At 39.0% G+C, this 17,158-nt stretch overlaps 1 protein-coding gene across 9 annotated transcripts in view; it reads right to left on the reverse strand.

The window, feature by feature from the left end:
* cep43 (centrosomal protein 43) overlaps positions 1-17,158 on the reverse strand; it is an 18,949-nt gene continuing 1,791 nt past the window's right edge. The window contains exons 3-22 of one of the 9 annotated variants that reach the window (XM_074616351.1): positions 15,599-15,652; positions 15,469-15,523; positions 14,544-14,632; positions 13,895-14,017; positions 13,104-13,133; positions 11,329-11,385; positions 11,159-11,229; positions 10,936-10,997; positions 10,555-10,616; positions 9,646-9,702; positions 9,275-9,316; positions 6,073-6,263; positions 5,756-5,809; positions 3,733-3,807; positions 2,978-3,055; positions 1,580-1,737; positions 1,259-1,333; positions 624-657; positions 260-347; positions 1-173 (exon numbers count right to left, since the gene is read on the reverse strand). In XM_074616351.1, the coding sequence (XP_074472452.1) occupies positions 93-173; positions 260-347; positions 624-657; positions 1,259-1,333; positions 1,580-1,737; positions 2,978-3,055; positions 3,733-3,807; positions 5,756-5,809; positions 6,073-6,263; positions 9,275-9,316; positions 9,646-9,702; positions 10,555-10,616; positions 10,936-10,997; positions 11,159-11,229; positions 11,329-11,385; positions 13,104-13,133; positions 13,895-14,017; positions 14,544-14,632; positions 15,469-15,523; positions 15,599-15,652 (1,536 nt within the window). In that variant the 3' untranslated portion in view covers positions 1-92. The remainder of the gene's footprint in view (positions 174-259; positions 348-623; positions 658-1,258; positions 1,334-1,579; positions 1,738-2,977; positions 3,056-3,732; positions 3,808-5,755; positions 5,810-6,072; positions 6,264-9,274; positions 9,317-9,645; positions 9,703-10,554; positions 10,617-10,935; positions 10,998-11,158; positions 11,230-11,328; positions 11,386-13,103; positions 13,134-13,894; positions 14,018-14,543; positions 14,633-15,468; positions 15,524-15,598; positions 15,653-17,158) is intronic. The other 8 variants (XM_074616353.1, XM_074616354.1, XM_074616352.1 and 5 more) reach the window with 8 other exon arrangements.

Below are 17,158 nucleotides of genomic sequence, written 5' to 3' on the forward strand. Positions count from 1 at the left end.
TCTGAATACAAATCACTTTATTTGCTCATTAAAACTGTACAGACTTAAATATTGCAGGATACAAAGAGGTGCATGATGGGAGGCTGCGAGGCTCAGGCCACCTCCTCCATGTAGTCGGCTCCGTGACTCTGACTGAGCTGAGAGACGCTCAGGTCCTGAGTGGTTTCATCCAGCTGCAGAACAAACACCAACATGTGGTTTAACGTCAACATTTTAAAGACACGCAGGTGAAACCTGAACCACGATCAGATCTGATCACCTTGTCGCTGTTGTCGGGTCCCTCGATGGAAACCTCCTCAATCTCCTCGCCGATGCTGAGCTCACTCTTGGACAGATCTGACCGATGACTGCAACAAACAAATCAACAATATTTTCTCTTTCTGTCAGAGTTTAGATTAATTTCCCTCCAGACAGACGCTGGTTTCTGTTCATGTCTATAAAAATCTACCTGCAGAGACTTAATGATCCATCACAGTTAAAGTTTAGGAAGCTTTCATTTGGGTCGAAGTAACTTTAAAGTACAGCACACTAAAAACTGAGTGTGACGATTTCACAGCAAACTGAAATGAACAAAAACCTCTAAGTGTAAAAAACACGCCGAAGAATCACATCGTCAGTCTCACCTGTTAAAGTCATCGTCGTATTCAACATCGTCATCTGTGAGACAAAGTTTGAAAAGTTTAATTTGTGAAGTTAAACATTTTTATGTCTTTAACAAGCATCATTACATCTCACCACCCCCTTCCCCACCGGCTAAAATGAACAAAAACAACTCAACAGAAATCTCATGATTCAACTCTTTGCAGATGACACTCACATTTCTAACTAACAGAAATAAGTAAGCTGAATATTTTTACAGTCAAAACTTTAAAAATGGTTCCCAGATGTGATTAAATTGCTCTGCCTACCGAAGACAGAAGTTACTGAAACAGTTGAAACTGATTCTTGTTTCAAACCTGCCCCGACCACGGCTCTGAAATATCAGTAAGTTAGAATCTATGGCCCCGACCACGACTCTGAAATGTCAGCAAGTTAGAATCTATGGCCCCGACCACGACTCTGAAATGTCAGCAAGTTAGAATCTATGGCCCCGACCACGGCTCTGAAATATCAGTAAGTTATAATCTATGGCCCCGACCACGGCTCTGAAATGTCAGCAAGTTAGAATCTAAAATGCAGAGAACCAGTACAGGGACAAATATTCCTTCACGGCGCTACAGAAGGAGAGATTCTGGAGTTGTGGTGGTTTGAATCGTACCTAAATGCAGAGATCCAGTTTTATCATTGGGGGCCTTTGAGTCTCTGAACCCTCTCTCTCTGGAGTTCGACGCTCCTGCAGGAAGAAAAAAGTTAAACATGAACTCTCCATCCTGCTTCAGAGAGAAATACCTCTACAGACAAGCTAGCTAGCTAACTAGCTATCTGTAGCTATCGGTAGCTATCGGTAGCTATCTGTTGCTATCTGTAGCTATCTGTAGCTATCGGTAGCTATCGGTAGCTATCCCCAGATACCAAAGAGTTACTATCCCCAGTAATGTAAATGGTGGACGGTAACTGTCGAGAACTGTTGAACTCTGACCGTTCTTGCTGTGGCTCTGCTCCGAGGCGCTGCTTCCTCCTCCTCCTCCTCCTCCTCCTCCTCCTCCTCTTTCTCCTCCTCCTCCTCCTCTTCCTCCTCCTGGTCTCTGGGCGTCGGACAGGGACCCTGCTGGACTCCCTCTGGCTCCGGAGGCCTTCCTGGGATACAAACAGCACACAGTCAGCTGAGGATGGAGGACTTTAATTACAACATAACACAGATTATTACTCCAATAAATAATGATGACTACTTTACTAAACTAAGACTAAATCCACCAACGATTTATGTGCTGTTTCCATGGCAACGCCTCCATTACTGAGCTTTGGTAATGTCAAAGGATAAGGTTATAGATCGTGTAACATGGAAAAGCCAATATTAATGGTTTTTTTGTAACTCCTATGATTCTTTGTCTTACTTCTATTCGGGGGATGATCGTGCTCTAACTTTTGGAACTACAGTTCCCATGATGCTTTGGGGGATCCATTATGCTGTGGGCTTCAACTTGAGCCCCGTGTTTTAGTCTCCATGAACAGAGTGCTGACTGATCTGAGATCAGCTCGGTGTCTCATGAATGTAAAGACAACTATTACTGGATTATTACTATTACTGGATTACCAGATTACTGTGAGACTGAAGAAAAGTGAAAAATATCAAAATTCTTAGGCAAGTTCTGCAGCGTCTTTTCTCTGTGAGAAGAAGAAGAGTTTTAAAGGTCCCATATTATAAAAAAGTGAGATTTTCATGTTTTTTTTATTATAAAGCAGGCTTAAAAATCCTATATAAATACTGTGAAAGTATCGAAACCCTCAATCCACAGGGAAATACACACAGCCCGTATTCAGAAACTCTGCATTTGAAAAAAGCTTTCAGGATTTCTGCCCATTTGTGATGTCACAAATCTACAATATTTAGACCCTTTACACAGATTTCAAACGTAAACATTCTAAATGTGTCCCAGTTTATTCCTGGTTGCAGTGTATGTGAATGTCATCAACTGACAGGAAGTACACATGGACCCAAGCTGTTGCCTAGCAACGCAATGCTGTTGCAATTCCGTCGCATTCCGTCAACATGTGCTAAAACGGAGCGTTTCAGACAGAGGGTAAATACAGGTATATTCAGGCCGACAGTATGAGGAAAATAAAGTTTTTTTTTAACATTACAGCATGTAAACATGTTCTAGTAGAAACACAAAATACAAGTATGAACCCGAAAATGAGCATAATATGGGACCTTTAAAGTATTTTTATCAGAGAAGAAGTGTTTTAAGTATTTTTATCAGAGAAGAAGAAGAGTTTTAAAGTATCTTAATCAGCTCCGCCTGCTGTCAAACTACAGTAACTAACTTCCTGTTGTTTTTTTAACACCTGTTCCTTTCACATCACGTCTGCAGCTCACCTGAGCTCAGAGGTCTGACTGTCTTCAGAGAGACGATCGTCTCTCTCGTCCTCTGAGTCAGCAGCCAGGACAGACAGACTGAGACCAAAGAGACAGAGAGGGGGAAGAGGACAAAGACAAGAAAGGGGACAGAGATGATGAAAGACGGACTCGTCCTCACTTTCTATAGATCACTCTGAGCCTGGAGGTCTGCGTCTCAAACTGGTCCCAACAGAGATCGCAGACCGGGACACACAGTGGACCAGGGGGACACTCATGCACACTCATGCAGAACGTGTCTAAACTGAGAGTTCAGGAGCGTTTAGTGTGAATGTAACCGGAGCCCGGAGCCCGGAGCTGCTCGCTGACCCACTTCCTCCTCAGAGATCATTAAAGTTTGATGGAGCCGACAGTGAAATGTAATCGGACTCGGTTACAGTCGTCCTCTGGGACGAGTTCACACCGACGTGGACGCTTGTTTCCTTCACGACGTCAAACACGGTTTACATCACACAGTCAGCTGAGCAGCTCTGGGTTCAGCCTCGCCATGACATCACACATTGGCTGATGACATCACACATTACAGCGGCACAGCGGATGAATCAATGAGAACAAAACTGTGGACTTTAACTGCAGTTAGCTGTTAAACACACTGATGCATGCTGGGAAATCAACAGTTTGTCTCCGGTTGGTCGGTTAGACGGCGTCCACGTGAGCAGCCGTCACCAGCCGTGTTTCACGTGACATCAGACACGATGGCGGCCGTAAAGACTCACTCACTGAGGCTTCTGCCTCGCCTCATGGGGGACACGACCGGCCCAGAGAGACACTCCTCCCTCAGGGGGACAACACTGCAGGGTGAGGAGGGGGGGACGCACAGGTGGAGGAAGGCAGGGAGGACAGGTAGAGAGGACAGATAGAGGACATGTAGAGGACAGGCAGGGAGGACAGGTAGAGGATAGGTAGAGGACATGTAAGACAGAGGGTTAGAAAGGACAGGTAGAGGACAGGTAGAGGACATGTAAGCGAGAAGGTTCGAAAGGACAGGTAGAGACAAACAGGTAGAGAGGACAGGTGAAGACAGAAGGCAGGGAGGACAGGTAGAGAGGACAGGGAGAGGACAGGTACAGACAGAAGGATAGAGAGGACAGGTACAGACAGAAGGATAGAGAGGACAGGTAGAGAGGACAGGGAGAGGACAGGTACAGACAGAAGGATAGAGAGGACAGGTAGAGAGGACAGGGAGAGGATAGGTACAGACAGAAGGATAGAGAGGACAGGTAGAGAGGACAGGGAGAGGATAGGTACAGACAGAAGGCCAGGGAGGACAGGTAGAGATGCAGGTAGGATATAAGGAGACAAGAAAAGGAAGTACAGTAGAGATATAAAGACATTTAGGACAAAGCAGGGACATCAACAGAGAGAGGACAGTGTAAAGACTGGACAGAAAAACCAAAGTAGGAAGAGGAACACCTGGACAGGTAAGACAAGCTCAGAGGGACATACAGGACGCACTGATTTAATCTGGACATTTTCAACACCTCAGCAGCCGGCTTCAAGTCCTCCACCACCATCCCGTCCCCAAAGGACCGGGAAGAACCACAGGACTGAACCCCGTCTCCCTGACCTCCGTGGTTATGAAGTCCTCGTCCTGTCCCACCTCTAAACCCTCACCAACCCAGTCCTGGACCAGAACCTGGACTCCTCAGGAACCTACACCAGGATCCAGTTTGTACTCCAGCTCTGCCTTCAACACCATCATCTAACACTTCCTGTTCGGCCGGCTTCATCTGTCGATGCGTTTAGCTGCTGATCATCACTTCCTTTATGTACTTCACAATAAAAGCACGTTAATGCAAAAGGCAGAGGACATTCTCTTCTCACTCTATCGGGGGAAGAACAGAGCAAAGAGAAACAGAGGAAGAAGAGAAATAAAAGACAAACTACACAGGAAGTTGAACACAACACGGAGGAGCAGATCTCTGAGAGTCTGAGGAGAAACTGAGACGTGAAACTCTTCAGTGATCCATTAAAAATGCAAAGATGATAGAAAAGTCAGAAACACCACTCTGTTTGGCTTTTGTAAAGGATTATATTTATTTATTACACGGCTTTGTTGAATACTCGATTCTGATTGATCAATCACGGCGTTCTACGGCCTGTTATTTCTTTATAGCATACCGTTGCTATGTATAACAGACCGTTGCTATGTATAGCAGACCATTGCTATGTATAACAGACCGTTGCTATAGACGCAGTTCTGATGTCGGACTCTGGCGGACCGTTTTTGTGTCAAAATAATGATTTCTTCAGTAAGTAGCCGTGTAATAAGCAGGATAATGTACAGCTAGCGGGTCATTGTTGTGAAATAAACCCCGACAGAGCGATGATGCCGTCCTGCATCGCCCTGAAGTACATTATCCCTTACATATTACGTATTATTATATTCCTCCATCTCACAGCGTAGATTTATAAACATGTCATGACCTTTTTAATGATTGTCAGAATAAAAAAGAAGTCCATTTTGCAACTAAATTAAGGTTAAAAATAAAACAATCTAACGGTGTAAACTTAAAACATCTCATCAAAGATGTTCAAACCTTCTCTCTACATGTTAGAAACTCAAAGTCCACTGACTGAAGGAACCTCACGTCCATGTTGAGCTCAGACTAGATTCATGTCTGTAGTCGGTACACTCTAAAATCAACCCACCGGCTGCAGAAGGCTGTGTGATGTAGTCAAAAGCTCAGGACAGAGCTGCAGTAAGTGGACCTTGAGTTAATCAGTGGAGATACTCACTCTTTCTGACTGTCTGTCCGTTCTGAGTCCTTTTCTCCCAGAGGAGAAGCAGGACTTTAAGAGGCAGCAGAGAAACACAGAGAACAGACACCGTGTATACATATAGATATATATATATTATAAAGGAGGATTAAACTAAATGTCAAACTATTCTGTTTGAAGTATTACAGTAAATAAAGTATATAGAGTATATAAAGTATATAAAGAGCAGTCTGGTTAGACGACACATGACCTGGACTGAACCAATCACAGCGAGGCAGCTGATGCAGTAAGAAGGTGAAGGTGAAAGGTGAAAGGTGAAAGGTCAGGCGTCTCACCAGCCGTAGGTCTTCTGTGGTTTGGGCAGCGGGTCGTCGAAGAACGAATCCCCGTCGTCGGGGTCGTCCTCCACCTCCAGGTCGAGGTCCAGACGCTCCCTCTGCAGGCCGGCGGAGGAGGACGCCTCGCCGTGTCTGGAGGCCGGCGGCTGGAAGTCCACTTTACCCGGAGAAGCCACGCCCTCCGAGTCCTGAGCAAAAAGAAGTATATTTTAATATACAGTATATTATATAAGAGGTGGAAGTCAACTGTTCGTTCCATTGCGACGTCAGCGCCCAGCAGCAGAGCTACGCTTCCGCCATTTTGGACTGAAAGCGATTACCGGACGCCAGTAAAACGTCCGCCTACAAAGAGACGTACGAAAGTAAAACTACATTATTTCTATTCTATTGTCATAGTCTACCAAAATGGCCTGTGTTGAACAATAAAATATTATATATATATTATATATATATATATATAATGTATATATAATATATATATATTATATATATATATATAATATATATATAATAAGCGTTTGCAGTCCAAAATGGCGCCAGCGTCTGTTGTAAAAAAAAGAACAGGAGTTTCGTCTCTTTGCCTGAGCGAAGACAATAAGACCAGTTTCAGGTCCAACATGTAGAGCTGCAACAACTAATCAACAACTATTTTGATAATGGATTGATCATTAAAGTCATCTTCATGCAGAAATGTCAAAAAATGAAACATGAAGATTTGCGCCTTTCTCTGTTTTATATTTCATATTTAACTGAATATCTTTGGCTTTTGGACAAAACAAGACATTTAAAAGACGTCACCTTGAACATTCTCACGATTATTTTAGAAATAATCAGCAGATTAAAAGGGACTGTATGTAAGTTTTATATAAATGTGTTTTAATCGTTTTTTTATTGCCAATGTGTGAACAGGTTGTAACATAACCTGGGATTTTCTGGGTTTCATCTATCAGCCTGTAGACGGCTTTTAACGTGAAGAATGGGAGCTAACGTTCGGTTAGAAATGTGAGTCTGCTAAACGCCAACAAACGACCAGCCCCCACCACAACCGTAAAGAATCCCTTTAATCACCAACTATTCTGATAATTGATTCATCATTTAAGTCATTTTCAAGCAAAAATGACATAAAATGTTGTTTTCAGCCTCTTAAATACAGAGATTTGTGGCTTTTCTCCTTTTTATATTTCATATTTAACTGAGTATCTTTGGGACAAAACGAGACATTTAAAGACGTCACCTATGACAGAAACTGGGTTGGACATGTTTCACGATTATTCTAGAAAATAATCGGCAGATTAATCGATAAAGAAAATAATCGTTAGTGTCAGCTAGGGTTTGGAAATATATCAAGATAATATCGACATTGTGATATGAGACTAGACATGTCTTCGATTTTGGATATCGTAATATATCAGGAGCTTTTACAGTAAAGTGAGTAAGTGATGATTCGCCAAAGGCACCAGACTCCATTGAAAACACCTGTCATTTTCTCTCTCCGAACGCTGCTGCTCTACCGCTGCCTTGATTGGTTAGTTTGTTTGTGTTGTTGTGTGACTTTAGTGAATCTGAACTATTCCTTTAAAACACCAAAATTGCTGTTTTTGTGAATGGAGTCTGGTGGCTTTGAAGAGAGCCTAGATAGCGGCTTCAGTTCCCCGTCAGAAAGGGCTGTCTGACAGCGTTGCTTTGCTCCAAACTCCATCTATTGTAGGTAACACACCGACTGTGGTTCAGTACCTCATACTACTATCCCTTCACTGTTGTAATGGTGCAGCCTGATTTAGTAAATCAGTGGTTATTTCATGAGGAGTTGCTGTGACGTCACTGTTCCAGTTAATTGGGTTGATCAAACACAGTTTCCTTCCACACAGTCAGACTGGTTATTCTCAGGCGACGAGTTTCTGAAATCTGAAATCGAGTTTCACTCCCACTTAAACTGGCAGTGAAGTCACAGAGCGACGTGTATACTAATGTGTTCACGCCGAGCCCTCCCCCCTGTGTGTGTTTTATACGTCATGGTGACGGTTTCTCTGTTAATATATCCGCCCGCGCTCTCACTCTAATGTCATCGGTCTAAAAACATTTACCAAATGATGGTTATTATAAAGAGTTACCATTAAGTCCATATATGTACTTAGGTGGTTGATATCAGTGTGTGTGTGTGTGTTCACATCTGAGGTTTAAAGAGTTAACAGATCTGTATTCAGGTTTCTGAAACACTAGTTCAGCCCCCGTCCTGATCGCTTGGCCCCCAGATGTTCTGTTGGCAGCGTTGTAGAGAACCACAGTATGACTGCTGGTTAGGGATGCTCATTCTGAACAAATGTCTTAACCAATAACCAACCCTCGTTAACCGATTATTAACTATTAACCGACAAGATTTGTGCCTCGCGCCAGCTGCAGTGTACGAGCACAACAGACAAGTGAGTCCCCAGTTCACCGTCCGGGAGCGTTAACTCAGCAGCTACGATGCTGCGTGTAGTGTCGCAGACATGCAGCCACTTCCCCAGTAAAACTCTCCACCGCACATTTAGTTTAGTTTAGCAGGTTGTCAGCTGTGTGTCTGCCCGGATTAACGATAGCGATTGTCCGATAAACAGTGTGTGTATTTGTGCTACGTTAGCAGCTCTAGCATAGCTGGAGGCTTCTTGCTCGCCGCCACCGCCACACACATACAGTCTGTCAGCGCGACGTAACTTTAGCGAGTTTCCAACAGACCGTGTGTGTGGCGGCGGTGAGTGTGAGGTTGATGGTGGCGTTATAGCTGTGAACGTAGGTGTAGCAGTGTACAACTCCTCCGCTCCGCTCAAGCGAGCCAGAGACGGGAGCCGACTTCCTGTATCCTGCAACTCCGGCTCCGTCTCTTAAGGTGGACTGTTAAGGTGGACCAGCTTTTCTCCTTAAAGTGACGAGCCGCTCAGCTTTTTAATTAATTATAAATATTTCTTTTAACCGTTTTAACCGATAGCGTTAAAGCGGTTAAAATGCTTATTGTCGGTTAATGGTTAAACGGTTAATTATGAACATCCCTACTGCTGGTACCCAACAAGTGTGAAGTAGATTAGATGAACAGTTCTTTAGATAAGTGAAGGACACAGACAGACAGACGGCGGTTTCTATCTTTATAGTAGATTATTAGATAAAGAAATGAGATGTGGAAGTCAGCGTTAGTGAGCAGAGGAGCTGTTCTTTCGGTTGTTACCTTGGCTGCTGTCTGACTCTGTCCTCCTTTATATCTGGGGATCTGTGCACGACAGGGACACAGCAGCTATCAGCACACCTGACACTGACCCTTTATATACCGGATGTTACACGGGGAGGCGGGGGGGAGTTCACAAAAGGATTGTGGGGCTTTTGCGTCCGCTAAACCTGCACCAATAAGACAAGAAGAAACCTCATATTTCTCTCAAAGCACCTCGAATGGTGAAATGCATCCTCTAAAGTGAAAACACCGGCCAAATTAAACTACGTTAAAAATGGAAATTAAAGACTGAAGAGACATCACAGGGCTCAGCAGCAGCAGTAGTGACACTCAGCTAACGTTGAGAGGTCAGCAGGTGAAAGTGAACGTACCTTACTGACAGGTGGAGAGTTGATCTTGTCCTCAGGACCATCAGAGTCCTGATCCACCTGAACAGAGACGACAGTTTCAGACGTCACAGCAGGAAACGCTTACTGTTAATGTATTCATTTATTAACAACACTAAAGAGTCTGATGGGAACAAAACACATCAATATATATATATATATATGGAGGACGGAACCTGCCAAAATCAAAAAGAAATGAATAAATAAATAAATGACTCGATAAATAAATGTCATTAAATATATCAAAAATAATATTAAAAATAAATGTAGCCATTCATTAATTGAGAAAATGTGACATAAATTGATATTTCTGTTTTAATATGCTTCTTTAATTATTTTTCTTTGTATTAATTCCCTTATCTATTTACTCTTCTGTTTAATTTTCCCTTCTGTGTATTTCGTATAGTTTGTTTGTTTTAAAATGTAATTATTTATTTTTGCATTTATGTTTATTTATTAATTTATTTATTTTTGCATTCATTTAAAATTTGTTTTTAAATGTGTTCATTAATTTTTTAATTTATGTATTTATTTATGTCTGTATTATTTTTTCCCTTATTTATTTCCCCAAACGTATCTATTTCTGTATTATTTTCTTTATATTAGTAAAGAGAATAGTTCTGAAACCATTTTAATATTATGTGTGGTATATTTAATGGCATATTAATTTATTTAGCGAGTTATTTATTTATTTATTTTGGCAGCTTCCGTCCTCCCCCCCCAAAAAAACTTGAAGGATAAAATAAAAAACAAACAGAAGGGAACAGATATACAGAAAGTGTATTTTATATTTCTTAAATATGTTATATCACAAATGTCCCTTTGCATTTCACCCCCAGAAGATGTTGGGGCGCTCCTTTAAATCACTGCATGATAAGTGAATAACAAACTCACCACACTTCTGCACTGGGAGAAGAGACGCTTGTAAAATCCCACAAACACCTGGAAGTCTATCGCTGTCAAACCAAACACACAACAACAGACATGACAACAGTAAATAATAGTAAGCAAGAGGTGTCAGCTGATATCTAACTGCCTTTAATGTTTGTTTTTATAATATAATAATAAGGTCTTGGGCCTTTTAGTTCCTGTGAAGTGAAATGTTAAAGCTCCAGCAGCATACAGAGATATTTGAGACAACGGTTTGTGTTTCTACATGACAGGAAGCAGCTCATAAAGACAGTATTTTTCCCAGTTTGAGTCCTGAGACCTGATCGGTCAGCTGTCCAGCAGTACCGAGGTGTCAGATGGTGTTATTAGTATTATTAATCTTACTTTTAGAGAAGGTCTTGTCTGCAGCTCTGAGCTCATCAGTGATGAACCTCTCCAACATGTTCCTGCAGGTCACAAACATTACAGGGACTTTTACTTTGGACAATATCTAAATTAATACAGTAAAAATGTTTTAGCATATATGTAGCTAGAGACATTCAGAGTGGCTCAGCAACTTTATTTATAATAAATAAACGGTTAATATCTGTCAGCGTGTGTTTCCTACTTGTTCAAACTGGGGAACAGATCTGTGAAGACGCTCTTCAGATCTTCTTTTACCACCGAGCCGCTCCCGTCCTGAAGGACAACAACAACAACTATCAGCCTCAACAAAGCCGGCCGTGATTGGCCAGAGACTGATGACATCACAAACACATAAAGGTGTTGAGCGCTCACCTTGTCGTAAAAGTCAAACTTCTTCCGAGCGAGTGAGATCTGTTTCTGAGACGGTTCCTACGAGAGAGACAGAGAAACAAGAAGCTGCAGCTGAACGCAGAAATATCTTCTTTTAATAAATGTATTTAGTTCAAGTCATAAAACTATGGAAGACAGAAGCTGCCAAAATAAATAAATGACTCGATAAATAAATGAATATGACAAATAATATTAAAAATAAATGTAGGCATGAATTAATTGATCAAATGTGACATGAATTTATATTTCCGTTTAAATGTTCTTCTTTATTTATTTATCTTTGTATTAATTCCCTTATTTATTTATTAACTCTTCTGTTTAAGTAAGTTTGGGGAAATAAAGAAGGGGTTTAATGCAAAGGAAAAATCGTGCATAAATAAATTCATAAATATATGCATAAATACATAAATAAATACACATTTAAAAATGAATAAAAAATAAACAAAAAAATAATTAATTAATAGATAGATAAATAAATAAGTAAATAAAAAAGAAATGCAAAAATAAATGAATAAATTTAAAAAATAAATAGTGGGTGAAATGCAAAAGGGAAATCATGCATAAATAAATATATAAATAAATGCATAAATACATACATCAAAAATGCATATAAATAAATAAAACCGAATGCAAAAATAAATAAATGCAAAAATAAATAAATGCATAAATAAATAAATGCAAAAGTAAATAAATAAATAATAAATGTAAAAATAAATGCAAAATAAATAAATACATTTAAAAATTAATTCCCTTATTTATTTATATTCTTATTTAAATGTCCTTTTTATTTATCTATTTATTTATAATAATTTGTATTATTTTTTTTAGTTTTGGTGAACAAAACTGAAAATATTATTCTTATTACAAGTTGTACTAGAAGCACATGTGGTAGTACTACTACTACTACTACTAATAGTAGTAGTAGTAGTAGTCTTCAGAAAGATAAACATCAATACTGTTTGAATATGAAACCACATCTCACGATTCATCCTGGAAACTCAAATTTTCTACTGCTTGATTTTGAGTACAAAAGTAAAATTAAAGTCTAAATTATCATGTAATTGTTGTCATTCATTGCTTATAGATAAAACTCTAAGTATACTTTCTGAATGTTAAAGAGTCCATCTGCTCACTTATCTAATAATCTATTATTTATCTATTTTATTTGGTTTTATTTCTTGTGTGCATTAGTCTTGTTTGTTTTAGTGTACATGTCTCCATATTCTTTTTAAGAATCAGTATTTAATCAGTTATAGTAGTAGCGGTAGTAGTATTTATAATACCAGAGGTACTATTAGTAACAGTAGTATTACTGTAGTAACAGAAGAAGTCATAGAATAAATCGTATCTGCATGATTAGGAATTAAGAAAATGGTAATGTGAGTTGATATTACTATTAATCCTGAGCTGACACTGCAGCAGAGTGATGGCAGTACTAGTACTAGTGGCAGTAGTAGTGCTAGTTGTAGTGGTAGTAGTAGTACTAGTAGTAGTAGCAGCAGTTGTAGCAGTAGTAGTACTCGTTGTAGGGGTAGTAGTAGAACTGGTAGTAGTAGTAGTAGCAGCAGCAGCAGTTGTAGTATTAGTAGTAGTGTCTGAGTCTAAGCTTCAACAGTGGAAACCAGGACACAGTGAGATCAACAGGAAACCAAAGCTGCACTTCCTCCATCTCTACTGTCAGACCTCCACCACTGACCCAGATCACAACACACACACACACACACACACACACACACTGAAACACACCGTCAGCTCACCTTGAGGATGTTTCTGTCTCCCTGTTCAAACTACAAGACGCCACAAACAGGAAAGAAATTATAAAATCAGACCAAACCATCAGAGAATCAATAAACAATAAACACAGTATGAAGATCACATTGAACAGGCCAACGGCAGCAGACATATTACTGTACTGTAAAAGTGTACAAGGGTTTAGAACATGATGATAGAAGTATATGATGGTCATCCCCATGCTCTATTATGTTTCATAAGTTGTTGCAGCAATTTGTGGGTTGATGCTATTTGTTACACAGATTCGGTGCTAAATTTAACCATTTTTTACCACCTGAGAATTAATAAAAATGATCAATAATCCCTCCAAAATGCCACATTAAGACACCAAGACCTTAAGGAACACCATAGAAAAAGCCATGCTGTGATTTGGTTTCAAAACTTTTGACATTTGGAGATTTCTGCATTTTTCGGCGATTGGTTCGCGAGCACTTCTGTTGTGTAAACTGCTCAGAAACCCCCTTATTGTCAATCTAGCTACCGCCTCTGAAAGACAGTAAAGTCGGTCAGGATCGCAGGTGTCTCAGAGGGTTAATGGACTAATGGTTTCAGCTGTACTTGTATAAACTGTTGGGGAGTTTAATTTATAACAAAACATCATGTTTTATAAACTCTTCGTGTGTTTTAATTTGTAAAGTAAATAAATCTGTCAGATAAATGTAGTGAAGTAGAAGTACCTCAAATGTGTACTTGAGTAAATGTACTTTTTAGTGGGCGTTAGAGGAAGTGAAGCTGATTGGTTGATCATCAGTCTCACCTCGGTCGGTTTGTGTCGTCCTCTCCGGACCAGCTCCAGCAGCAGGGGGGACTTCCTGTTCACCTCGGACTCTGACAGACCCAGATCTTTGCAGACCAGGTCCCGACTGTCCAGGCTGTTCAGCTGCAAACACACAAACATCATCAGAACAGGAGAGGAAACGTCTCATTTAACAGCAGATCAGATATCTAACACTGGCTCTACATGTTTATTTAACGTGTTTTTATTCTGCAGATAATCAACATTTAGTTTGTTATTTTACATTATAATCATGTGATTGGCTGCTGAACAGAAACATTTTAAAGAAACAAACTATTTAATTAACATTATTTGTTTATTATTCAAACGTATTTTAAGCTCATTTAAAAGTAGTTTTCAGCAGCTGTTCCCTGAATGCACCAGTGTTGACTGAATATTCAGGCTACTGGAAGAGAGTCATCATTTAGTTATAATTTACTTCAGTATGAAATAATTCATTCTTTTACAAGAATGTCTGCGCCGTTTGATTGTTAGAAACCAGAAACCGGACGCCAGCAGACAGGATGGAGGTTACGATAGCGTGTGATGTAAGTGTGACAGCCACAGACCACAGAGACAAGCCTCCGAGTCACACCGTGGTCACGCCACGTCTCTGCGTCTTCACACTCACCGAGTTGATCTCCGGCTGGAACACGGCGAGGCTGAAGTCCAGGTTAAAGACCTGCAGGAAGTCCACGATCAGACTGGCCACCAGGCGGCCTGCAGGGAGACAACACAGAGTCAGGACCGGCACCTGAACGCAACGTCACAGCTAACTGAGCACGTTAATCAGGACTGGCACCTGAACGCAACATCACAGCTCACTGAACACGTTAACGATTAGGATTGCAGACATGCAGAGAAATGAAGGTCAACAAGCCCGGTCAAGTTTTATTAATAATAATAATAATAATAATAATTTTATTCTTTACAAAAGAAAAAATAAATGCAACAAACAAGGGCAGAAATTAGACAATAAGAGGACAGTAGATGCTAAAATATATAAGTGAATTAGAAAATTTAAAGAGACCATTAAGAATAATATAAATTAATTAGTAAAAAAAACAACAACAAAAAAAAAAAAATTTAAATGCATAATAATAAATAGCAATAGCAATAAATTAATCGTATTATTGTTTCGGCAGTTTCCGTCCTTCATATCGCACTGGAGTTTATTCAGAAAATTAATTTTATTTCAGTTTTTCTTTCTAAAGCAGCAGTTTTCTACATAAAAATACAACAACTCAAAAGGACCCTCTGAATGTGAACCCAGTCTGGTTCTGAACCCGGTCTGGTTCTTCAGATCCACTTGAGTCCTGCTGGTTTGAGGGCTCACAGCTCCACCCAGTGGTGGCAAACAGGAACTATAACAACTCCTCAGCTCCGGAGGCTGAAGCCCTCTCATCACTGAACACATCTGTCTATACCAAACTACATCATAACAACATACAGAGAGACACGAGACTGTTTATCCACAACGAGACCAGCTGAGTGAAGGAAGAACAAACTGAACAGGAAAGAGTGGAAGAGTCCATAAAGGAGAATAAATGACTCACCGTCTTTGCTGTTGAGACATTTCTTCAGGTTTTCATTGATCAGAGGAGTTTTGTTCTGAAAGAAATGAATAATAAAGTTAACATGAGCTTCAGTGAAACATCAGGACATGATGATTAAGTAAATGTTCACCTCCAGTTTGTCCTGCTCCTCCATCGCCAGGAACACTGCAGCCCTCATCTCTGCCTGCAGGAGGAAACAGGTGAGTCAGACAGGTGACGGTTTATGAGCAGTTCATGACAAATTACTTTAACAGCCACAATATTATTAGGGCTGGGACGAATCAACTATCTCCTGATTCAATACTATCACGATACGTGGGTATCGAAAGTATAGCAATTCAATATTACAATTTATTGAGATTTTTGTTAACTTTCTTAACACAAATATTTGTCTGATATTTTACAAATATTTTTCTTCTATTTTACTAATATTGTTTGGATATTATTATATGATTACTAATATTTAAGTTGGAGCTCATGTTATTTATTTTGTGGATATTTTAGGAATATTTTTTGCATATTTTACTAAGATTTTGTCTGATAATTAATTTATATTTTTCAGAAATTTTACCAATGTTTCCTGGATATGTTAATAATATTTCTTAGGATATATTTTTTTTTAATTGTCTGATACTTTAATAATATTTGTCTGCTATTTTACTAATATTGTTTGGATATTTTACTTTTTTTATTTACTAATATTTAAGTTGGAGCTCATATTATTTATTTTGTGGATATTTTAGGAATATTTTTTTGCATATTTTACTAAGAGTTTGTCTGATAATTAATTTATATTTTTCTGATATTTTACCAATGATTCCTGGATATGTTATTAATATTTTTAAGGATATTTTACAATTTTTTTGTCTGCTATTTTACTAATATTGTTTGGATATTTAAATATTTTTATTTTACTAATATTTAAGATGGAGCTCATTTTAATCAAGAATACTGCTGGTAGTTTAATCTATAATAATAAATCAGCATTTATTAGTTTATAAGATTCTGTTTTAATAATCTGAATTTGTTGAGTAACTTGAGTTAGAAAAAATATATGTAGTAGAGTAAAAAGTACAATATTTACTCTGAGATGTAGGGGAGAGATAAGTTAAGATCAGATATTCCTATATTAGTGGGGAAATGTGCAGTGTACAGCAGTAAAGGGGATAGTGCAAAAAACAAGACGCATCAGCTAACACAGTAAAAAAATAGCTAAACAAAGTTTAACAAAATATGAACCATTTAAATAGAAGGAAGTATAAAAATAGGAGCAGTATATACAGTATTGACAATAAACAGACTATTAACAAAATTGCACAAGTGGAAAATGATATTGCAGTAAAAGTAGAATGTAGTAGAAAATGGAAATACTTTAGTATGTTAGGTTTTAGGATATTTAAAAAAAAATTGTCTGATACTTTAATAATATTTGTCTGCTATTTCACTTATATGGTTTGGATATTTAAATATTTTTTATTTTACTAATATTTAAGATGCAGCTTTATATGCTGCTGGTAATTTAATCTATAATAATACATCATCATTTATTAATTTATTCGATTTTGTTTTAATCATCTGAATTTGTAAAGAAAAAATAAATGTAGTAGAGTAAAAAGTATTTACTCTGAGATTTAGTGGAGTAAAAGTAAAGAGTAGCATAAAATGGAAATACTCGAGTAAAAGTAACTAA

Source organism: Sebastes fasciatus, chromosome 18 (assembly GCF_043250625.1).
Source record: "Sebastes fasciatus isolate fSebFas1 chromosome 18, fSebFas1.pri, whole genome shotgun sequence".
NCBI classification, from domain to species: Eukaryota; Metazoa; Chordata; class Actinopteri; order Perciformes; family Sebastidae; genus Sebastes; species Sebastes fasciatus.